Here is a 26,035-nt window from a genome sequence, read left to right as displayed (position 1 = left end):
GCTGTGTGTCGTGCTATCTTCTGGGTATGATAGGCCCATTGACCTTATTTTTAATTTTTTAAAGTTTTTTCTTTTATTGGATATTTTTAATTTACATCTCAAATGTTATTCCCTTTCCAAGTTTCCCAGATATAAGCCTCCTATCCCCTCCCCTTCTTCTTCTTCTATAAGGGTGTTGCCCTCCCCACCCCCACCCCCCATTGACCTTTTTAACTGGCAGCATCTAATGATCCTGGAGACTTGCACAAGTTTGGACCCATTTACTTTCTGTAATGGGGGGAGGAGGAGCTCATGAGACCCTACCCATATTTGAGAATGTATGGACAGTTAATAATTCCCGAGAAAGAGAATTACTCTCTTATGTTGTATCTGGTCTGTACATTATGCCATCTCCTGAAAGCAATCTCAGCCATTTCATTGGTTCACCAATCAATACCCTGTAGAACTATTTACATTTTTTCTGTTGTTGAGGTGAGTAGATATTTGCTTCTCTTTCCAGAAAAAAGGTCATATTAAATTATGATTTGTAATATTGTTTGACCTCTATGGTTTCCAAATTCAGAGGCTGACATTATGTTTATTTCCTTTTAGAATATAATAGTAGGCAGCCTGGCCATCCTTGGCTTGTAGGCCACTGTATTAGTTGTAGTCAGATCATATGGAATGTCGGTATATATTAAAGGAAATTATCAGAATGACTTACATACAGTCTGCAGTCCAACTAACCCAACAATGGGTAACTGTGAATGGAAAGTCCAAGAGTCTAGAAGTTGCTCAGTCACACGAGGTGGTGCTTAGGCTGGTTTTCTGTATAAGCTAGAATCTTGAGGAAGGAGGTTCCGACAAGCGTGCTGGCAGGTAAGTGCAAGCATGTGAAGATGAGAGAGGCTGCCTTCTTCCACTGTCCTTATGTAAGCCTCCAGCAGACTGTACGGTCCAGATCAAAGGTGTGTACCCATCAGGTCTGGTTTTGGAACTTTCTCTGTCCCAGGCTGGCCTTGAACTCAGAGATCTACTTTTCTAGTCTTCTAGGATTAAAAGTGTTGCCCGTGCCTAAGCTTTTTATGATCATTGTGCTTCAAGATCTTTATCAAGAGCATATGCATCCCAGGTCAAAATCCCAGGTCAGAAGCCTCAAGACATGGATCACCGGTGTTGTCTCCATTGCTGGATTGTGGTTCTTTACAGATGTAGTCAGCTTGACTACCAGGAATAGCCCTCGCTGACACTATGCTCAGTATCCTTTTGTTCTTTCCTTTAAACCTCAGAGATAATCTTCCACGTATTAGGTTCTTGGCTCTTGTAGGTGTCAGATTGCTATAGCCCTCTATTTACCATTGCAGAAACATCTTGTGTAATGCAGGTAAAAGAAATTTTGTTTATTGCACATTGATTTGGGGAGGAATATTGAATTTTTGTATTAAGTTTCTATGTGAAAGTATCCTAAAATATATATCATTGCTTTTCCATTGGCTCTGTGATTGCTCTAGCCCTAGTGACATAATAACTGATTGATTTTCTAATGTGTCCTTCCTAATGTTTCATTTATAAATGAATTAGAACCACCATGCTTAAAAATGTTACTGTAATGCAGGTCAACAATTACTGAAGAAGTGAATACATGATTACCGTTAATGTCAAAAGCATGTATGAGATCATTTTCCTACTAATTTTTTGAGATATTAGTATTTATTTTAATATTTTCTTTCTGTATCTGTTATATTAAACATCCATAATATGTATCTGTTGATGTGTTTAATATTGGCTTAATTATCAGGTTATGTGTGAAAAAAGTATTAATTTTTTTCTTACCACATTCTTAAGTAACTAAAACTTTAGTCAACTTAAAATCAGAATGAATGGAGTGCCTCTGTACACATTCATTAATCCACAGCCTTGTGCTTTCATATATATATTAAGGTAAGGCTATCATTTGAATGTTTCTCCAGAATAAAAGAATTCCTATGATCAGTACCAATAGATTTGAATTTCTTTATTTCTGTGGCTAATTTTCTAAAATTTTCAAAATTTTCAAAATTTATTTTAATTATCATAGTATAGGTTATCATAGTACCTTTAAAATATTTAATAAAATCACCTATTAATACCATTGAATTGTGCATTAGAGTTGTAAATATTTTCTACATATTATATATTTTATGACAATGCAAATTAGAAAAAAATTAAAAGTAATCACACACTGAAATTAAACCATTTTTAAGTTTTTATAAAAATAAATGTATTAAACAGGTTTTGCTTTAATACATCCCTGAGTAGCATTCGGGCTCTTTATTTTTCTAGATGAACTAGTGTCTGTAGGCCCTGTTTTCTTTACATTTAGAAAAAAATGACTGATGAGATATATTCAAAACACTCAGGAAAATACTTGAAAAAGAGTGAATTCTGGGTAAGTTACAATCAGCAATTAGTAATTTTACAGTTATTCTTAGATATCCTATTATGATTCTGAATTAGATTTTTCTCTCAAAGAAGTCATTCTGCTAAGTCTTCTTTGATTTTTATTGCTTTTGCCATTGTTCCTATGAAAACAAGTTACATACAACTGTTAAAATGGCAATACCTTCTTTGAGGCTTGTTAATATTCTTACATTTGTAACAGCTTATCTAAGAAATGCGAAATTATATTTGTAATTTTGTTCTTAACTTGAATTGCAATGTGTGCTATTTAGACAGAAAGTAAAATGTTAATATTTCTTTTTTATGCTGAGAAGATAGCTATCTTTGTATTCCATTTTCTAGAGAATTGTTACAAAGGGACATTACATCAATGGAACTCCCATTGTATTCTTACTAAAATGTTAAGATAATTCATCAGATAATTCACATCTACCCTGAGATTAATGAACTTTTTTTCACTATGAGGATGATTCTTTTAATATCCTGTTGAAGCCAAGCTGAAAATATTTCATTTATATTTCTTAGTAGTATCCATAAATGATATTATTACTTCACTACTTCATTTGTCACATATAAATGAGGCAGATAAAATAAATTAGAAATCATTCCATGAAGTTTTGTTCTGGGAAAATGTTTATAGAATGTTTAAATTAAATTAAAATTAACTGCTGAAAATTTAAAACAAAGTGTAATATTTTAGAGACATTTTACAGAGAGTTTTATTATTGATTTAAGAACAGTATCATGGGTGGGGTTGAGAGGTGGAGGTGAATTTAGGAAGAGGTAGGGAGGAGGGTAAGGAAACAAACATAAACAAACTCTGGAATTCAGGGTCTAAAATATTATTTAAAAAGAGATATATGTACTCAATGTAAATAATTTATCAGTGTATATTAAGAGAAGAAAGGAAGAAAGAGTTCAAGAGATAGATAAAGATAGAAAATTTAAAAAGTAACAAATTTTGGGGATATGTGAACGTGGATGTGAAGAGAAAAGCATTTGAAATAATATTATTTCTATTCCCCGTTCAGTGGAGAGACTCAGAGATGCAAACTTACCGTAATTAGTTTTTTATTCATTCTTATTACATTTATGCTTATTGTATCACCATTTTATCTTGCTCTACTGAGTTTCTCTGGGAATTACAATCTATAATGGGAATATACATAATATTTATATAATTTGAAGTTATATATTTATTTGTGTATGTGTATGTGTGTGTCTGTATATTTTCCAGTGCTTTATGTAATAACATTAAAAGACAAAGGTTGGCACATGAACTTCCAAGATAATCAGGGATGATACATGACAGGAAGAGTTTGGTTGTACACACACAACACTTTCTCTAATCAATATTCAGATACGATAACAAGAATATTGGTGTGCTTCCATTTTCCAGACCAGAACTTTACTTGCATTCCTAGAGGTCTGCTGGCACCAGGAACAACCAGATGAGACCACCCACCCCCATCCACAGCAAGCCAAGTCCCCCTATAGCATATTCAAGAGCAGTAAACTGTAAATGATCACTTACTTGCACTCCATCTGCTGGCCCACAACTTTGCCTGCATTCCCAGAAGCCTCCTAGCATCATGTGACTAAAGGCTAGCATAAAAACACAATCAGCAAGAGTCAGGGCAAATGGCATCACCAGAGCCCAGCTTTCTTACTTGCTGTAGCAAGTCCTAGATATCCTAAAGCAGCCAAATCCAAAGAAAATGACCTTACACCCAAGCTTATGAAGATGATAGAGCCCTTTAATAGAGGAAATGAAAAGAAAAATTGCTTAAGGAAATAGAGGAAAGTATAAGCAGACAGGTAATCAAAATGAATAAGACTGTTCAAAACCTGAAGATGGGAATAGAAGCAATAAAGAAAAGATAAACTGAGGGAATTCTAGAGTTAGGTTCGGCTTCAGTTTCCAGGCTGTGGTATCCCAGGCAGAGGCCATGAGGAAGAAATAATGGGAGTGAAGGAGAAAGAAGATGCAGAGAGCAGGAGGTCTCTATTGGATGGGATGAACCAGGAGTACTTGGCAGGAGTATGCCCCTGAGGACATTAGATGGAACAGAAATAACTCGGGTAAAATGAAAGCAGCAAGTAATGTGGGGATACAACTTGAAAGTATCCAGTTTAGCCTAGCAAAATAGTTAAGGGGTAATAGTCCAGTGATTGTGCTAAATCTGGTTAAATAAATCCGTAAGACTCTGGCTTTGTTATTTGGGGTTTGGCAGATTCATAATAAAAAACTAATACAGTTATTAATAGCAATTATAACAACATAATTCCACAAAATAGAAACTGAAGGAACACTGTCAAATTAATTTTATAGTCACCAGGATGATTAAATCATAATCAAGAAAGATAATTTTAGACCAATCTCCCTTACCAACATTGTTGCAAAACTATTAGCAACATGCTCACAAACTGAAACCGAGAACACTTCATTGACTATGACCAAAACTTCATAAAAGAGAGGCAGGAATGGTTCTACACACTAAAATCCATCAATGTAATCTACTATATAAACGAACTGAAAAGAAAAAAGCAACACTTGTTCATCTCATTAGATGTTGAAAAGTCTTTGACAAAATCCAACCGATTTTTCTGATGAAGGTATTGAGAAGATCAGGTATATAAGGCACATACCTAACCACAATAAAGACATTATACAGCAAGCCAACATCAAATACAATGGAGAGAAACTTAAAGCAATTCCATTAAAATCAGCCACTACCTAAAGACTATACATGGACTGACCCTGGGCTCCAACCTCATAGGTAGCAATGAATAGCCTAGTAAGAGCACCAGTGGAAGGGGAAGCCCTTGGTCCTGCCAAGACTGAGGCCCCAGTGAACGTGATAGTTGGGGGAGGATGGTAATGGGGGGAGGATGGGGAGCAGAACATCCATATATAAGGGGAGGGGGAGGGGTTAGGGGGATGTTGGCCCGGAAACCGGGAAAGGGAATAACAATAGAAATGTAAATAAGAAATATCCAATTAAAAAAGATGAAAAAAAAAAGAAAATCGGAAACAACAGAAAAAAAATCAGGGACAAAGATTAAGGTGCCCACTCCTTTCATATCTATTCAATATAGTACTTGAAGTTTTATCTAGAACAATAAGACAACTGAAGGAGACGAAGAAGATGCAAAGGTTTGGGAAGAAGTCAAAGTATCACTATTTGCTGATGATATGATTGTGTACATTAGTGCCAGAAAAAGTGTACCAGGGAAGTTCTACAACTAATAAACATATTAATAAAATAACTAGGTCCAAAATTAACTCAAATATTAGATATCATATATATATACATATATATACACATATATATATAAATGATAAATAGGCTAGTTAAGGAAATGAAAGACATGTATGACAAAATGTTCACACTTTTGTGAAGAGAAACTGAAGAAGATACCGGAAGATGGAAAGATTTCCAATTCTTAAGTATGGGAAGGGTTAACAGTAAAAAATGGCTGTCCTACAAAAACCAATCAACAGAGTCAATACAATTCCCATCAAGATTTCAACATGATCCTATTGAAAAGACAATACTCAATGTCACAGGGAAAAACAAAAATCCCAGGAGAGCTAAAACATGCCTCCTCTGCTAGAAAGTATCGCCGTCCTCGATTTCAAGCTGCACTACAGAACAAGAGTACAGCAGGATCACGGCTGTGTCTGATTGCCCTGCCTGCACTGTGTTCCCTTTTGCCATAAGTGAGCTGTCTCTTCTAGCCTCAGAAGTAGATGTGCCTTGTATTACTGCAACGTGATATGCCGAGACTGGTTAGTAGCCATGGGAAGCCTCCCCTTCCTGGAGAGAAGCAGAGGGATGTTGGAAAGGGGAGGGGATAGTGATAGTGTATGAAAGTGTGAGGAGAGGCTGAGATTGGAAGGCGGAGAAGCTGCGCTGGGAGAAGCTGCGCTGGGAGGTAAAGTAAAACAAAGATTAAAAAGGGAATATTAGTGAGCTTAATTTATATGTTAATGTTTCTGTCTCATGGTTGTACACATCTTCCACCAATGTCAATGTTTTAGGATTTCTGTCCAAAGCCTTTTCTCTTTATTTAACATTCTCTGCCAGGATCCATTTATCCTAAACGTATCTTTGGGTTTCATGATAAATTTCATCTGTCTTCTAATGTTTCATTCCCTCTGAATTTTACACATGCTTTAGCCATTTTTGGCTTCCCCAAATATTTACCGTGCTGATTAAATAAATATCTGCTCAAAAGATCATAAAATACTGTCATTAGGAACAGAAACATTCATAATCGCCGTTCTTACACGTTGTTTGATATTAACTTTAAAATTAGTGGCACATGTTTAAAGTCACATTTGGAAGCATTCCAAGCTTCATGTAGAAAATATTACATAAAGGAAAATATCAGAAGCATATATTTTTATAAAATCCTAATACCTGTACCCTGCCACTAATAATATTTATAAAATAGTGGGTATGGTTGGCATGATATTAATTACCACTCCATTATAATTTGGTTAAGTCAGATAGAATTTATTACTTCATATTAAAAATATGGCAAATATTAAATAAAAGGAAACATGTTTAGCTTATTAAAATATGAAACAAGCCTTTAAAATAATTATAATCATGTACCACATTTTGGAAGACTACCATTTAAATCCTACACACAGCAAACTCGCAGCCATTTTTACAACTGAGCATTTATCAGACCTCTCACACAATGTAAGAGTAGCTTAAAACTTGAGAGTAAAGGAGATAAATATCATTTGTTTTAAAAGATAAAATTTAACTTACTTAAGATTTTCACTATATATGTTATCATATATGGATATATACATACACACATACACATGTATATGAATGCTATCAGCAATGATTTAATTAACATTCTGGGAATAAATCTATAACCCAATCAAAATGTTCGCAGATACCATTAGTAGCAAGTGAAAATCTGTGTAAATTATTTTATCTAATAAGAAAGAACTATCTAAGGCTCCAGGAAGCACTTCAAGATTAGAATAACATGACTTAATACAATAAACATCGCAAATAATGGTAAATTGTATGTTTAACATTATTCAAATTTAAATTCTTCCAGCGTTGACCGTGGAGATTTACAAGTTGATCTAAAAAATTTTGAGGAAGGTTAAAAGGCTAAAAATGTTTACTATGTACTTCAAGACTAATGAAATAAATCACCAGACCTCCCACATACCAAAACTATTTCAAAATTATATCTTTTAATACTACATGGTAAATGGGTATTAGAAGACAAATGAATCATTGGAGTCAAATATAACATTCTAAATCAGGGCCATAAAAAGAAAAGTATAGGTCAGAGTTCATATTAAATTCAAATGAAGGAAATATGTTGCTCAATAAATGACGAAAGTGATATTTATTTTATTCTTTGAAAAAGTAAATATCTATATAATATTATGGACATGAATATGTTTTTCATTGTTAAAAATAAATATTATACTATACATATCAAACATTTAGAATAACATAGAGGCCAATAGCTTTATGACAGTACTTTATTTCACAGAAAGAAAATTAAGTTATGAAAAGTAGACTAACATAAAAATTAAATAACTTCGACTGAAAACACAATATAAAATCGTAAAAGTAAATCCTCTTCTTTAGAAAGGTATTTATAATATCTTAAACAGAGTGTTCAGAATGTGTTATATTACCCAACATATTAGGACTTGAAGGAAATCCCTTTCATTCTTCCACAGAAGAATGAGAATAGCATGAAATTAATTCTTGTACCACACTTCAATAAATCAAAATTTATAAGGATACTTCACTAATAATCACAGAATGTGAATGGAGACAGTGAGCACGATTTCTTTTTTCTTTTTTCTTTTCTCTTTTCTTTTACTGGATATTTTCTTTATTTACATTTGAAATGTTATCCCCTTGCTTGGTTTCCCCTCTGGAAACTCCTTGTCCCATTTCCCCAGCCCCCTGCTTCTAGGAGGGTGCTCTTCCACCAGCCCACCCACTTCCTCCTGTTCCCTGGTCCTGGCATTCCCCTACACTGGGGCCTTGAGCCTTCACAGGACCAAGGGCCTCTGTTCCCATTGATGCCTGACAAGGCCATCCTCTGCTACATATGCAGCTGGAGTCATGGGTTGATAAGCACTATTTCTTACCCATAGATTTACAAATACATGGCATTATGAAGAAATTTATATAAAGCTATAGAAACTACTGATGTGGTTATAAAGTAAAATGATATAAAAACAAATAATCCAAAAGTAACACAAAACAAACAGGCAGACAGACAAAAATGAGCCAAAAATGTACAAAAACACATATCGACACTGAGACACACACAGAAAATACCTAAAGACAAAATTGGAAAACATAATAAATAAGCAAATGATATGTAGTAAAAACAAACAAACAAATAAATAATAACAAACCCTCGCAGAGCTTATTCTGGAAAAAAACTCTCCAAAAATAGCAAATACCTTTTGCATTGGTATCTACTGCTGAGCATGGGGCCTGTTCTTAAATACGGTTTTTACACTCAGTGAGACTATGTTTGAACACTGTTTTATCCTTTGTGAGCAATTGTCATTTGGAGATAGACTCTAGGTCAAGGATGGGGACTTATGTCTACTTCCTGGACCAACGTTGGAAACTTACCAGGCTTAGACCTGTGCAGGCCCTGAGCATACTGTTACCATCTCTGTGACTTAATGTAGGCTTCGGTCTTGTTGTGTTGAGAAGGCCCTGTGTCTTTTGTGTCTTCTCTCACCAGTGGCTCTTACCATCTTCCTGCCTCCTCTTCCTCAGAGTTCCCTAAGCCATGAAGATGGGATTTCATGAAGACATTTGTCCCATTTAGAACTGACTGTACCAAGGCCTCTCACTCTCAGCCCTGAATGGACTCATTTTAACTTGGATTCAGTTGCAGAAATTTTATTAGGCAAAGGCATATCCTCAGAGTCTTAATCATCCAGGGATGATGAACACAAATTTGTGAGAAATTATTCATCCAAATACCATAATCATGTCTATGTCTACGTGACATTGTTTGTGATATAAAATGGGTAATATTTCACAAGAAAATACATTAGTACACTTTACGTCATGACAAGTAATTTAAAATAACCACTCATCCATTATTATAGCAGCAATGAATAACTGATGACCTGAATGTACAGTGTGAATATTGAAAGTAATAAACCATAAGAACATGTTGGGAAATGAAAGGTAAGGCTGTAGGTGCTTACATGTGAGGATGATAAATACATAGAGATCGCGTATTTAGTAAGCAGATGAGCATTCAAGCTTGCCTGTACATCAACTTTGATCAGTGATCATCTTTAGGTGAGGAATTGCAGGATAAGATTAGGGATAAATAAATCTCTTAATATATTTATAACCCTCATGATTTTTATGGGACAAGGAGTTCGAATAAAGAGCATGAAATAGTTACGCCTAATGCAACTGAAGGGCAGGTGTAGTAGACACATGGAACGCTTTGGACTACAGAGTTAAGAGACAAAATTATCTGTTATTTATAGCTATCCTCTACATCACAGAATGTGTAAATATTTAATAACGTTGTTGGTTTCTGTCCACTAGATGCCAGTAGCAAACCTCACCATTTCCCCCAGTTCGGACAAAACAAACCATGGGCAAATGTTTTGTGTGGGAGTAAAACTCCACTCTGTATTAGAAACAATACTGCGTTAACTTATTCATTAAATCGTTAAATTTTGTTAATTTAAATTGTTCTAATGTAATATGATAATATATGTGTAATTCTTGCCTGGTGCTTTCATAAAACTAATGAAGATATCTATCACCATGTGACCATAAAAACCAGTCATAGAAGGTACTATAGTATACAGATCTGAAAGAACACGTAATCAAGAAAATTTGCAAGTAATTCTATTGAAATTGTTTGAAATAAAAACAAGGATAGAAAATATGCATTTTCAGTTAAGGACACACAAAAGTTTTTTTTCAAGTTAAAAAAGGGGGATTAATCATCAGAGAAGCTTCCTCCTGAAGCAGAAGGAAACAAGTCCCGAGACACGCAGCCAAGTATCTTTCTGAGAGTAAGAAACTTTGAAAAACTCAGCCCTAAAGTGGGTTTCCATCAAGTCCCTCCATCAAGGATCAGGGAACTCAGGGAGGAGGAGGCAGAAAGAGGGTGAGAGCCAGACGGTCTGGAAGAGAGCAAAAGTCAAGGTCCTCTAAATGAACAAGATTAAAATACGTATGAACTCAGATAGACTGAGTCAACATGCATATAGCGTGCACATGGTCTGCACAGATCTGCGCCAGTGGGGTTCCTAGAACTGAAAGTAGTGGACACATGCCCTCCTCACCAACCTAGAGGTTCTCTCCAGGTGATAATCATTTCCAAGTGAAAAATCAGCTTTCACCAAGGAAGTCTCATTGGCAAAGCAAACCAGTCTTAAGGGTAAGCTGCATGTCCTGTCCTAGATGGTCAACAGAAAACAAACGTAATCACATCCTTCCGGGTTCCTTCTCTCTTCATGCTGTGTCATCGCTTTTCCTTTTATGTTGGTTTTATCTGGGTGTGTGTGTGTGTGTGTGTGTGTGTGTGTGTGTGTGTGTGTGACTGTCTGTGTGTGTGTGTGTGCCTGTGTGTCTGTGTAACTGTCTCTGTGTGTGTGTGTCTGTGTGACTGTCTGTGTTTGTGTGTGTGTGTGTGTGTGTGTTCTTTTCCCAGTTTTAAACTTACAGCTCCTTTGTACATGTATTATAGCTTCTAATTTAGTGTTTTATGGGATTCTCGAGTGTGCAATTGAGTGAGTCTCTAAGTTTGGGTCTGTTTCTTTTCTTGAGCTCTTTTACTTCTACATGTTCTGTCCTATTTGTTTGTTTTAGTTATAGTTTTATCTTACTTTTTTTTTAAATTTTTTATCCCTTAAAAGTCTCTTTCCTCATGAGAAACAGAAAGGGGTGGATCTGGATGGGAGTGGAAATGGGGGAGGTGAGGGGGAGACTGTGAGTGAGAACTGCAGTCAGCATATATTATGCAAGAAAAAATCCATTTTCAAAAAAAGAGGGGTGAAGAGGGGCTAACATTGAAGTCGAAGGAACTTGAAAGAAACAGAAACTCTTGTTATACTATTAGGGAATGGTCAGTTCCAGGAAGAACTACTATACGGTCTCAAATTTCCCATGTTGTCAGTTAACAGCAAATTATATGTGCAGAACAAATGCTTGTAAGGAAACACAGAGCACTAGAGCCTGTGGCATTGCAACAGGCACCTCTCAAGCCAAACTAAACAAGGCAGAGGGCCCATTCTGTCCATGGGTTTAATGGCCACTGTTTCAAAATAGGTGTTGAGACACATTGCTCCTATCTAAAGGAAATACAGAAGAAAAAAAAGGAAATACGGGGACAAATAGTGGAGTGGAGCAGAAACTAAAGGAAAGGCCATCCAGAGACTGACCCACCTGGGTATCCACCCCATATGAAGCCACCAAACCCAGTCACTATTACTGATGCCAAGAAGTGCTTTCTGACAGGAACCTGATATAGCTGTCTCCTGAGAGGCTCTGCCAGAGCATGACGAATACAGAAGCAAATGTGCACAACCAACCATCTGACTGAGCACGGGGACCTTGTAGAGTGATGTCATCATGCAAGTGAAGACAGGTACAGCATAGAATGAGGCCTGTCATTGGACGGTAAGGAAGGATGACTAGGAGAAAAGTTTTAGAGAGGAGAGGAGGCAGGAGTGAGGAGAAGGGCAGTAGAGAGAATATGGAGGCAGATGTTAAGATTTCTCTCTGCACCTTTACAGGTTTTTATGACTATTCTTAAGGAATGGGTGTGTACAGGATTTTGTGTGTCTAGATGAGCAAACTCTATCTTATCTAGGTGGGCAGTTTAAATCCTTATCAACTGGTTGTAAGTTAGTTGTGTGGATGTATTGTATATTGAGTAACTAACATATAAATCTGTTTGTTGGGTTACAGTTTGTTGAGTCATGATCTCACTGGGTTGTTTGGAACATGAGCAGAGTTCGTGACAGGAAGCCATGCTAGGCTATAGCATGCTTGGGGCTAACGTGGCCTGTGGAATGTGATGTGTGTGTCAGGCATGGTAACGACCCACCAAGGGGACAGTGTGTGAAAGTGACTGACAGAGAAAGAGCTAGAGCTCGTAGATTCATGTGCAAATGAACTGGAGAGAACCAGTCGTGCACATTTTTAATTATACTGCAACCAGCCTGGGATAGCTGTCTTCTGAGAGGCTCTGCCAGAACCTCACACATGCAGAAGTGCATATACACAGTCAACTGTCTGACTGATCATGAGGACTCCAATGTAGGAGTTAGGGAAAGGACTGAGGAGCTGAAAAGGTTTGCAACTCCATAGGAAGAACAACAATATGAACCAACCAGATCCCCCAGAGCTCCCAGGGACTAAACCACCAGCCAAAGACTACACATGGGGAGGGGGGAGGCTATGGCTCCAACTATATATGTAGCAGAGGATGGCCTTGTCGGGCATCAGTGGAAGTAGAGTTCCTTGGTCCTGTGAAGGTTCGATGCTCCAGTGTAGGGGAATATCAAGGCGGGGAGACCAGAATGGGTAGGTGGGAGGGGGAGCACCCTCACAGAAGCAGGGGGTAGAGGGATGTGATAAGCGGGGTGCAGAGGAGAAAGTAGTAAGGGATAACATTTGAAATGTAAATAAATAAAATAACCAATGAAAAAATTTTAAAAATAATGGAACAAAACCAAACCAAACCAAAACATTACATTGACCGTAGGTAGGATCATGTAAAAGACTGTAGTCTCTCTTCTTGTGTAATGCTTAAGCCCTAAAACTACCTTGAGAAATACAAAACTTCACAATTGGAAATCTCATTACGATGAATATATGCATTTTCTACAATTTGATTCCTGAAAATTGTTGTCACAAACAAAATTGGGGGGATAATTTTTAGAGACATGAAAACTGGCTCTAAAATTGTACATTAGCATGCAAAGAATTTAAACTATCAAAAGTAATCTTGTGTGAGAAGAAGGTTTGTTTGAAAAAAATATGCACCTTTCAGAATTGGGGTGGACTACACAATTAGGTATGTCACAGGCATCAGAATCTGCAGATAACTTAGTGGACCAGAGTAAGTCAGTGGCAAGTTCACACTCACTGGAACCTCTGAGGAAACTTGAAACTTCAAAGATAACTGAAAGTATCAGTTACCTTCAATGTTTTCAGTGTAATCTAATTTTGGTTTGTTTTTTTAAGATAAATTAAAGTAAGTTGATACTTCAGATTGATGACATTTATATAACAACTTGTGCAAATAATTAAAAATTCTCTAGATGTCTCAAATTTTGAAAAGTGAAATGTGCTGAAGGGAAATATCAAAGATATCTTTTTGATTTGGGAATATTCAAAAGTTCCTTAGAATAGAGACCCCCCCAAAAAACAACAAAGAAACAAAATGAAAGATTTGGCTCTATCTAATATTCAGAATAAATTGTTAAGTATTTATTTGAAAAGTTATACCATTAAGAAATATAATAGGAATGCAAGAAATCCAGAGAAAATAGAAATATGTTTGGCCAGTGACTCATGCCAGGATATTTACATGACTTGGGTAATTTGATAATAATAAGACAAACTAGCTTAAAATGAGAAAAAGATATTTGGAAATAAAAATCACTGCAAAATAATCTGGAAAATGTAAATGAATAACAACATGAAATGGCCACCAATAGACAGTTTATCAAACCTTGAGAAGTGCATCAGTTGCAGGTGAAACTGAGGAAAGTGTAAGGATTTTAGAAGTAGACATAGATATTTTAATTTTGTATATATGTAACAGCAAAACATTTGATATTGCAGAAAGAAATTGAAATGAGGCTGTTTCTATAATTCTATGAGTATTTTATGGATAACTTTCAAAAGCTTTCCTAGAGATTTGAATTTGAGATGCATTCTATTTCTTACATCATGTCAATATCATAAGTGAATGGAACGAAACACCATTTTCACTATGATATTCCATGCACATGTCCATTATCTTTCTATTTTTCTCTTACTCCTGTTTTTCCTAATTGGTCCCATTTATATGTTCATATTTTTTCTTATTTTATACAAATGAGATAAGCTTCTTATTTGTATAAGTTTTGATTTTTTTCATTTGTAGTGCTAGACTTCAATATAATACTATTTCTAGAAAATGACTAATTTTATATTTTTAAGAGCACTCCACTGTACTCATATACTCCCTTCCGTTTGTCCAGTTATCCACCAATTAAAACCTAAGTTGATTATAAGATACAGCTACTGGAAACTATGTCACAATAAATATTGCTTTGCAAATTTCTTTGTTGTAGGTTGACATAGATTTCTTTTGATTTATTACCAGGAGCAGGATGCATAAAGTTTTCCTTTTTCAGTCTTTAATGATAATTTCTGCAGTGCTTCAGCAACTTCTATTCCCACCAACCTTATAGGAAGGCATTTTCCGCCCTGCACACTTGTCAGGAGTGGCTGTTCTTTCTTACTGATCATAAGCATTCTTGTTGTGGTGAGCCAGAATCTCAACTTCATTTTGGTTTGCACATGTCTAATGGCTAAAGTTGTTCATTGGTCATAGGTCTTACATGTTACTTGACAATACATATTTTTTCTTCTAAATCATGTCTGATCAACTATTTCCCCCGTGTATTAATTTTATTATTCTTTCTTTAGTGGTTTTGTTCTCTATGGTGTCTAGAAAATAAGATGAACAATTGCCAAGAAATTTTTTTTATCTTCTCACTCTGTAAATTGTTTCTTTTCTGTATAAAGCTTTAGCTAGATCAAATTTGTGAGTTCTTTTTGTTATTTAAGAATCTTCAGGTAGTCCCATCTATCTATAAATCTGGAAATGTTTAATTCCTCTTAGAAACATAAGAGTTTCTGGTCATATATTAATGCCTTAGATCTATTTCTCATTTGAATTTTGTATACAACGAGGAGAGGATTCTATTTTCTATCTTGTACACCTTAATATCGAGTTTTCCAGAAAACATTTCTTGGGTAGAGTGTCTTTTCTTCAGTGTGTATTTTTCCACCTACTCTGATCATTTATTTTTTAAAATAATTCATTAATTATAAAATCATTGTCAATTCTGAGAAGTGTTTCAATATATGCACAATTAAAATTATAACGAAAATGTTTCTCAGGCCAATAGGAAGACTGAGAGGGTAAAGAAACCTGTGACCTAGACTAATGATCTAAGTTTGATCCTCAAGACCCACCTGATAAAAGCCAATAGCTTTCTCATCCATGTTGGTCTCTGACCTTCTAAATTGAACCATGAAATTTTCATCATATCCAAATAAATTAATAATCATGATTACAATAATTTTAAAGTAGCTAAGTTATCATATACCCCAGCCATGAGTTGTTCTCATTATTGTGTTGGGGATCAACCCTAGGACTTGGAATATGCTGGACAAACACTCCATTACTGAACCACACATCCTGAGGTCATGAGCTGTTTGTTTTCTCCCAGTGAAGAATCCTGGGCACATTCAATGGGTATGTTCTTTATTATACTCGAATAGATAAATCATATTAACTCCTTACATAATAATGCTTACCTTTCAATAAAATGAGATTTCTGAGGGTGAAATTGATTCTCATTTAAATTTGTTTCAATGCTACTTATAATAATACATGGCATGTGATAAAAAAACTCAGTGAATATTTGTTGAATGGAGGAAAAGGGCTGTCAGAGTGCAATCTTTGCAAGCTTATGGATGTCTAGGGGTATACTTTTTATGTGTTTATAAAAATTGAGATGTTCAGAAGCCATATGAATTCCCGAATAGCTATAGTTAACATATTTCAAGAAATTAAACAATGCTTTTCAATAATCTTGGTAGAACTGTTTCAGTGGTTTAGAAATTAACTTGAAACAACCTTCCAAGCATGATTGTTATATACATCTTTTAATAATACTGAACAGATCATAATTTGAGATAACTAAGTCATGTACAAATGGTGGGTGAATTTTGTGTGTGTGCATTACATATTCAAATTATCTTCGCAACTGGTAGGGCCTTCAGTTAGATGCAGTCACTTTATACTTTACAAAACTATAGAAAAAAAACCCAAGAGAAATATTTTCCCTACCTATTCATCTTACTTAAGTGAAAAACTGTTATTTTAATAGGTCTTAAAATGCTTTCACTTCTTTCTCTAAAAGCCAATCATTAAGCATAGCATTTTTTGGAGAGTTTTCAGCTTAAATTTAAGTTTGTGTCCCTGCATTTCCTGAATAGTTTAGATAATTTTCATGCCTTACCACTTCACAGAAGTCAACTTCAGATTCTGCTAGAGCTTTACTCTGGCTGATCAGGGAAGATTGTTGGTAGAGAGCCAGGAAAGAAAATTAAGGTTCTCGTGTTTCCAAATATAGGAAATACATATGTCTTGAGTGCCCTATGATGAACTGCAAATAGCTCTTATAGATGCAAAGGAAGAGGAATTCAGCCACACGATTCTATTTCAAAATTGAACCTGTAAGAACAGCGTGTTTGTGATCATGTGAGTAAGACGTGATCATGATGCAAACCTGGAGAGCTGGTGACATGCAAAATAAGCTGAGATATGGCCAGGTGAAGCCAGGCCTTAGCATTTCGGTAAGCTATATCCTAGTTTGTCTAAGCATTTAAAGTGTTTTAAGTGTCTTTGGGTGTTGGTAAGTGGGTGTGCATGCACATGCCCAGTTACCTGTGGAGGACGGAAGGTTTGCTTTCCCCTAGGTAAGAACTGGAATTATAGACAATTGTAAGCTCCTGCATGTGGGTGCTAGGCCTCATGTCCTCTGAGAAAGCAGTATATGCTGTTTACAGGTGGATGACTTCTACAACCAATTAATGGATCATTATTATATTGTGTTTGCTTCATTATTGTCTTCATTACATTTACCTAGCAAGAGTTTGAAATGATTATTCTATTCCGATGTGATCTGTCAGTGATACAAACTAGATACAAATGTTTTGTCAAACAGATCAGTCAGTATTAGTTAACCCAGCTCATCCCTCTTACAACACTTTTCTGGTCTCTATGTCAACACTAATAGCCTTTTTAAAAATTAATTAATTTAGTTATGTATATTTATGTGTATAGTAACCCATGTACATAGCATTATGACTTTGATATGGAAGTTACTAGTTCTATTATTTTCATCATTTAAGTGATTTTTTACTAAACTATAATTATTTATTTTTGGTGTTAAATTTTAGAGTAAGTAGTAACAATTTTTCTGAGTTTCAATATAATAGCATTTCCTAAAATAAATCATTAACATGATACAGTTGAATAAACTTCAAAGTTATTCTGGTTCTGATCCAAATTAATTATGTGAACTGGAATTAATCTGATTTCCTGGGTCTGCTTCTTTTTCTGAAAAGTAGACATTTGGTGGGATATGTACAGATTATCTTCTGAAATAGGCCTTGTCATGTCACCTTAGATGCTCCTTAAATATCTGACAGTAAGCAAAGTGGGCTGTCAAGTTAAACCACTTGTTGTTGAGCCTGATGTCTCAAGTTTGATCTTTAGGTTCCATGTGGCAAAATGAGAGACCCACTCCAACAAGTCGTGTTCTAACCTCTATTTTAGCTTCATGGCACGTGTGCTCGTGCAAGTTCAGTGGCCCAAGGACATAGGCCAGGGAAATCACCATGGGGACAAAGGAGCAAAAGGGGAAAAGAGAAAGAGAGAAAGAGCATGTGTACATAGAGAGGAGGGGGGAAAAGAACAGGGAGATCAAAATTTCTGGATTATATATGAAAGGGCAACTGGCAAAAGGGCAAACCTGCCACTGGGCTAAAAAATTCAGGGTTGGGGGCAGGGTATGATTGGTGGGAACTGAGGGATGCTGGGAGAACCTGAAGGCCAGGTCTGTTTAATATGTAAACTAGGCACCACAGTCCATTTCCCCCCAGGGTCTAAAACCAAAGAATTAATTTTGTATACTACTTGAGAAAGAGCAACTAACTTATCAATATTCTGAATGGTAACTGAGTTCTCTTGTTCTACATTCCTTCCTTCCCTTCACGCCAATTTCTTTAAAGTGGATTCTAAAGACTTTAATGCAGGTGCCCTGGGGGTGAAATTGTAAATACACCCTTTCAAGAAAAAATAGTCGGATAAAAAGAGGCCAACTAAGTACATCTTGTCTAAGTTATTCTGACATCTTTATAAGGTCAACCGTATAGTGTATCATCTTTCTTTTATCTATCTTTATGTGTGTGTATCATCTCTTTATCATGTATCACTTATCTATTACCTATCCATGTGTCGTACATCTGATCCAATGATTTATTTTTTTATGCTTCCTGCCTACATGTTTATTATCTATCTGTACAAGAAATCTTTAGTGAAATCTAAGATTTCTGCTTCTTCTTGCTAAAGGTCAATATGAAAAGGCAGTAGGCAGAGCAATACTTACTGTAGAATCAATCCTTTCATTTTTTTAAATTCACATACTGGGTTTGTTTCAGTCCATATCCTGTTCATTTATTGATTAACAAAAACATTGAGTTTGTTTTTGGCTGTTTCCCAGACTGTTCATTCCATTTGGATTAGAACTATTTCTCAACACTTCTGCTGATATATTCTTTCCTAAGCTAAAATCACCAATTTCATAGAATATTGGAATCACCCTTTACCTGCTGCTCCTGTGGTGGAATAATATTCCCTAGACAGCCACACAGTTCACACTGTAAAGGTAACTTTTATTTATCTGATTTAATTGCCATCTAGGAGACTTATTGCTGAATAAGATCATTCTTTTTAATTCTTTCTGAAGAAGAAGAAGAAGAAGAAGAAGAAGAAGAAGAAGAAGAAGAAGAAGAAGAAGAAGAAGAAGAAGAAGAAGAAGAAGGAAGAAGAAGAAGAAGAAAACCGGTTGGTTTAACTCACCTGTTCTGGTCCAAAGTCCTTTCCAAGCTAACTGGTTCAGTCTCCCTTCTCTCAGCTCCTCACTGAATTGCTTTTCTTGTCCATAAACTAATGCTGACAATCCATTCCTATCTTTTTGCTCCTTCTCATTTTCTGGCTCATTCTGTCTTCCTCTGTGTCTAGCTTGTTCTCTCTCTGCAACCTGTCTCCATAAAACTGTCCGTGTATAAACTGCTTCCGAACTCCATGGACTGAACTGCCATGAACTCCATTCCACTACACTCCCTTTCAACTCACTGACTCAACCAGACTGACTGACTAGAGCATTAGAGATCTGCTGACCTCTGGCTCCTGAGTACTAGGATTCAGGCATTTCACCCCACTCCTGGACTTAATCTTTTCTTCACCTGAAACTTGTTCTAAGCCAGACTGATCTTGAACTCAGCGATTTGTTGCCTCTGTCTTCTGGGATTTAAGATATGTCTGCAATGCAGCCAACTTACACAGACCTAGAGGGTCTTTGGATGTGATCATTTGACAGAGCGTCTATGCTGCTGGATTAAAATTCCTTTCATCATACATTCACTGACTTGCATTTTGGTTAATACCCTTCACAGCTGACCAATATATGGTCTCCATCCAATCACTTGCTTTTTATATTTTCTACTAACATGTTAACATGCTCTTTAATTGGAATATTTCATATTTTTGTTTTCTATGTGTACATAAGAAAGAATGTTTTCCGACAAAAGAAATCTTCATTCATTTCTTAATTGGCATAAAGTGGAAATTAAATAAATATTTATATTTATTTTTCTAACCAGAATTGTTGCTGGTTTTTGTTTTGTTTTTTTTTTGTTTTGTTTTTGTTTTGTTTTTTGCTAACAGTTTTCATCTGGACTCTAGGATGTGGTCCTCTCATCAAAATTTTGATGTTTGTTTGTTTATTTTTAATTTTAAAAATATTTTTGAAAATATAAATACATTTCTCCCCTCCCTTTCTCCCTAAAGCCTGTCCCACATATCCCTCAGTTCCTCTGTTCATATTCATTGCTTCACTGTTTATTATTTGCATTATATATGTATGTATGTATGTATGTATATATATATATATATATGTATATATATAAAACGTATTTGGCTTTTATATTATTTGTTCTACCAAGTGAGCTATCAAAGGATTGCCTGTATATTTTTAATTTTTGTTATTGATTAGTAATTTTGTTAATATGTCAATATTAGGTTTTCTGTAATTTTTAAAAAAATTGTATGCTGTGGAAAAACCAGAAAGAGCACATACTTTAAAAATGAACATTTTTTTCAAAGTCTATTTCTCAGGGGCAAAAGTAAAATGATTAAGGTTGTTTGGGCCACTAGTCTTACATCTGTTAATTTCAGGAGAATATCTGTTAAGCTTCCTGGCTCCCTTGTCTACAATCTCCCTCTTCCTTCCGGTCCTAATTCAATTTTCTGACAAGTGGGACATGATTTCTCTTAACACTTACATCCCCCCATCAAGGCAAATACAGTCTGCTCAAACATATGGTCTCTTCTGGACAATATTTTAACTCTAATTTATTCTGCACACTCCTCTGACTTGACAGTCTCAGGGGACTGGGAATGCCTGGGCTGGAGGCAGGGCTGATGGAGGTCTCCTGGACACTGGAGCTAATAGGAGGATTGCTTATGATTTCTCACAGACAGCAAATGTTCTCTATGGCTCTTTCTGGAAATATGGTTATAGCACAAATATCTATTTAGCCCAGAGAGAGAAATGACAGCATACCAAAGTCAGGATATTTTTTTTTCTGTGATTGCCTTGACAAACCAATGAGTTTACTGGGGCTACTTACAGGAATAAGAGAGAGGAATATTTTCAGAATCAGGGAGAACCCAAAGGCATTTACCAATGAAATGTCCACCCCACAGTAGCTGATGTCACAGGAATGCTGCAGCTCTGCAGGACCTGCAGATACTTCAGGTTACAAAGTATCTTTCCCCAACCTTCAGCGGTAGTTTCTAGTTTGTATAACCTTGAGGAGTCGTCATAAGAAGCTTGTTAACTTTCAGTTTTCCCAGACATGTGAAGTTCCTCTTCTCAGGAGTCTCTTGAGCTCTACTCCTATCTGGAGGAAATACTCCAACTTAGAACTCCCTGAGCCTTCGGGGACCTCCTTTCACACTGAAATATTTCATCTGTGAGGAAATTTACGCAAGGGCAGCATGAATTTATACTGAAAGTTCATTATCAATCTTGGCAGTCCTCAGTGAGTCTGCATGGTGCTAACATGTCTTCCGAGAGCATACCTCACAGTTACTGCTCATATTAGTAGGCAAACAAGTGAGAACAAGAAAACTGGGTTTCTTCTGGGGTCTATTTTGAGGATCTTTATCCTAGAATATTTCTATGATTTAACTATTTAAAAGGAAGAAATCAATAAAAGTAAGATATACAATAGTTCAAAATCTTTGTAATGACTTTCGTTACCCTTAAACCGATATTCAAAGATAAGGGGAATAAATATGCATCAGGTTCAGTGCTTTCAGTTTTATGACATAATATTTTTAAGTGCCACTGGTGTGTGCTGTATTGAGCATGCTTGTATATGTCAGATAGGCAAAGCTATTACAAATTGTGTTTGCAGAATCACTGATCAGTGCAATTGACAAATATGAACTAAGATTTAGTCGTATTTATTTTTCTGAAAATGTCTCTAAGTGTATTAACTTATATCATACTTTTATAATAAATAAATTCTTAGTGAAATTACTTTGTGCCAATAAATCACACTGGTTCGCATATATTGGCATGTTTAACAATGCAGGCACTCTTAGTAATTGGCACTCTTGAAAATGAAGTCATTTTGGAAAGTTTTGCTGAACTGTCAAAGATATCATTTCAAAATCAATGGATGCATTATAATAACACAAATATTGATAGTGCTTCTCATGTAACATAATAGACAAATACTTCAATAAGTATCACTATTTTAATAAATGTATGGAAATCTTGATCTACATCAAGTGCTGGTCTGTGAACTTCAGACACATCATAAAAAACAAATGAAAGTTAGGTTCCTGCAAACATGGGCCATTATTGTGAATAAGATTTGTGGTAAACAATCAGCATTGACTGCTTCAAGCTAATTCAATTACTGCATTATTTTAGCTGAATTGCATAAGAATAATTAATACTCATGCATTTAAAATTCTAAATTGCTGGGGTTGGAGAAATGTTGCAACTGTGAAGAGGAACTGGATTTGGTTTCCAGCACCCACTTGGTAGCTTACAATCCTTAATGACTCCAGTTATAGCACACAAATATCCACGTAGGCCATAATCTATTCATATATAAAATAATAAATAAAATATAATATATTCCTTAATTACATGACTGCATATTATGACCTGTTTTGGAAATTTGATTATTCATAGATAATGCAGATAAAATCAGTTCAATATAATGGAACATAATCAATTGGATAGGTACAATTTTATATTAAGAAATTCAAAGTGGCCGCAGCAGCTCTCTGCTCCCAGACCCGGTGAGAGAGAGACCCAACTGCCTGGTCAGGTGGGCACTCCTGAGGCTGCAGAGCGGAAGAGACCACCAACACTGCTCACCCCTGCCCACATCCCTGGCCCAAGAGGAAACTGTATAAGGCCTCTGAATTCCTGTAGGGGAGGGCCCAGGAGTGGCAGGACCCCTGCCAGGGACACCTCCAGACCCTGAAGGAAACAGACCGGATAAACAGTTCTCTGCACCCAAATCCCGTGGGAGGGAGAGCTAAACCTTCAGAGAGGCAGACAAGCCTGGGAAACCAGAAGAGACTGCTCCCTGCACACACATCTCCGACGCCAGAGGAAAAAGCCAAAGACCATCTGGAACCCTGGTGCACTGAAGCTCCCGGAAGGGGCGGCACAGGTCTTCCTGGTTGCTGCCGCTGCAGAGAGCCCCTGGGCAGCACCCCACGAGCGAACTTGAGCCTCGGGACCACAGGTAAGACCAAATTTTCTGCTGCAAGAAAGCTGCCTGGTGAACTCAAGACACAGGCCCACAGGAACAGCTGAAGACCTGTAGAGAGGAAAAACTACACGCCCGAAAGCAGAACACTCTGTCCCCATAACTGACTGAAAGAGAGGAAAACAGGTCTACAGCCCTCCTGACACACAGGCTTATAGGACAGTCTAGCCACTGTCAGAAATAGCAGAACAAAGTAACACTAGAGATAATCTGATGGCTAGAGGCAAGCGCAGGAACCCAAGCAACAGAAACCAAGACTACATGCCATCATCGGAGCCCAATTCTCCCACCAAAACAAACATGGAATATCCAAACACACCAGAAAAGCAAGATCTAGTTTCAAAATCATATTTGATCATGATGCTGGAGGACTTCAAGAAAGACATGAACACACTTAGGGAAACACAGGAAAACATTAATAAACAAGTAGAAGCCTACAGAGAGGAATCGCAAAAATCCCTGAAAGAATTCCAGGAAAACACAATCAAACAGTTGAAGGAATTAAAAATGGAAATAGAAGCAATCAAGAAAGAACACATGGAAACAACCCTGGATATAGAAAACCAAAAAAGAGACAAGGAGCTGTAGATACAAGCTTCACCAACAGAATACAAGAGATGGAAGAGAGAATCTCAGGAGCAGAAGATTCCATAGAAATCATTGACTCAAATGTCAAAGATAATGTAAAGCTGAAAAAGCTACTGGTCCAAAACATACAGGAAATCCAGGACTCAATGAGAAGATCAAACCTAAGGATAATAGGTATAGAAGAGAGTGAAGACTCCCAGCTCAAAGGACCAGTAAATATCTTCAACAAAATCATAGAAGAAAACTTCCCTAACCTAAAAAAAGAGATACCCATAGACATACAAGAAGCCTACCGAACTCCAAATAGATTGGACCAGAAAAGAAACACCTCCCGTCACATAATTGTCAAAACACCAAACGCACAAAATAAAGAAAGAATATTAAAAGCAGTAAGGGAAAAAGGTCAAGTAACATATAAAGGGAGACCTATCAGAATCACACCAGACTTCTCGTCAGAAACTATGAAGGCCAGAAGATCCTGGACTGATGTTATACAGACCCTAAGAGAACACAAATGCCAGCCCAGGTTACTGTATCCAGCAAAACTCTCAATTAACATTGATGGAGAAACCAAGATGTTCCATGACAAAACCAAATTTACACAATATCTTTCTACAAATCCAGCACTACAAAGGATAATAAATGGTAAAGCCCAACATAAGGAGGCAAGCTATACCCTAGAAGAAGCAAGAAACTAATCGTCTTGGCAACAAAACAAAGAGAATGAAAGCACACAAACATAACCTCACATCCAAATATGAATATAAAGGGAAACAATAATCACTATTCCTTAATATCTCTCAATATCAATGGCCTCAATTCCCCAATAAAAAGACATAGATTAACAAACTGGATATGCAACGAGGACCCTGCATTCTGCTGCCTACAGGAAACACACCTCAGAGACAAAGACAGACACTGCCTCAGAGTGAAAGGCTGGAAAACAACCATCCAAGCAAATGGTCAGAAGAAGCAAGCTGGAGTAGCCATTGTAATATCAAATAAAATCAATTTCCAACTAAAAGTCATCAAAAAAGATAAGGAAGGACACTTCATATTCATCAAAGGAAAAATCCACCAAGATGAACTCTCAATCCTAAATATCTATGCCCCAAATACAAGGGCACCTACATACGTAAAAGAAACCTTACTAAAGCTCAAAACACACATTGCACCTCACACAATAATAGTGGGAGATTTCAACACCCCACTCTCATCAATGGACAGATCATGGAAACAGAAATTAAACAGTGATGTCGACAGAATAAGAAAAGTCATGAGCCAAATGGACTTAACGGATATTTATAGAACATTCTATTCTAAAGCAAAAGGATATACCTTCTTCTCAGCTCCTCATGGTACTTTCTCCAAAATTGACCATATAATTGGTCAAAAAACGGGCCTCAACAGGTACAGAAAGATAGAAATAATCCCATGCGTGCTATCGGACCACGACGGCCTAAAACTGGTCTTCAATAACAATAAGGGAAGAATGCCCACATATACGTGGAAATTGAACAATGCTCTACTCAATGATAACCTGGTCAAGGAAGAAATAAAGAAAGAAATTAAAAACTTTTTAGAATTTAATGAAAATGAAGATACAACATACTCAAACTTATGGGACACAATGAAAGCTGTGCTAAGAGGAAAACTCATAGCGCTGAGTGCCTGCAGAAAGAAACAGGAAAGAGCATATGTCAGCAGCTTGATAGCACACCTAAAAGCTCTAGAACAAAAAGAAGCAAATACACCCAGGAGGAGTAGAAGGCAGGAAATAATCAAACTCAGAGCTGAAATCAACCAAGTAGAAACAAAAAGGACCATAGAAAGAATCAACAGAACCAAAAGTTGGTTCTTTGAGAAAATCAACAAGATAGATAAACCCTTAGCCAGACTAACGAGAGGACACAGAGAGTGCGTCCAAATTAACAAAATCAGAAATGAAAAGGGAGACATAACTACAGATTCAGAGGAAATTCAAAAAATCATCAGATCTTACTATAAAAACCTATATTCAAAAAAATTTGAAAATCTTCAGGAAATGGACAATTTCCTAGACAGATACCAGGTATCGAAGT

The 26,035-nt window shown here is 36.3% G+C and overlaps 1 protein-coding gene across 2 annotated transcripts in view; it reads left to right on the top strand.

Moving 5' to 3' along the window:
- The first annotated feature begins 6,312 nt into the window (after positions 1–6,312).
- LOC148001377 (uncharacterized) overlaps positions 6,313–26,035 on the top strand; it is a 39,272-nt gene continuing 19,549 nt past the window's right edge. The window contains exons 1-4 of one of the 2 annotated variants that reach the window (XM_087584746.1): positions 6,313–6,357; positions 11,943–12,104; positions 15,864–15,966; positions 19,250–19,347. In XM_087584746.1, the coding sequence (XP_087440872.1) occupies positions 15,918–15,966; positions 19,250–19,347 (147 nt within the window). In that variant the 5' untranslated portion in view covers positions 6,313–6,357; positions 11,943–12,104; positions 15,864–15,917. Of the gene's footprint in view, positions 6,358–11,785; positions 12,105–15,863; positions 15,967–19,249; positions 19,348–26,035 lie in introns of those variants that run through there. The other variant, XM_087584745.1, reaches the window with a different exon arrangement.

Source organism: Rattus norvegicus, chromosome 14 (assembly GCF_021556685.1).
Source record: "Rattus norvegicus strain SHRSP/BbbUtx chromosome 14, alternate assembly SHRSP_T2T, whole genome shotgun sequence".
Taxonomy (NCBI): domain Eukaryota; kingdom Metazoa; phylum Chordata; class Mammalia; order Rodentia; family Muridae; genus Rattus; species Rattus norvegicus.
The sequence above is the reverse complement of the archived record's forward strand: the minus strand, read 5'-3'. Positions and strand labels throughout refer to the sequence as shown.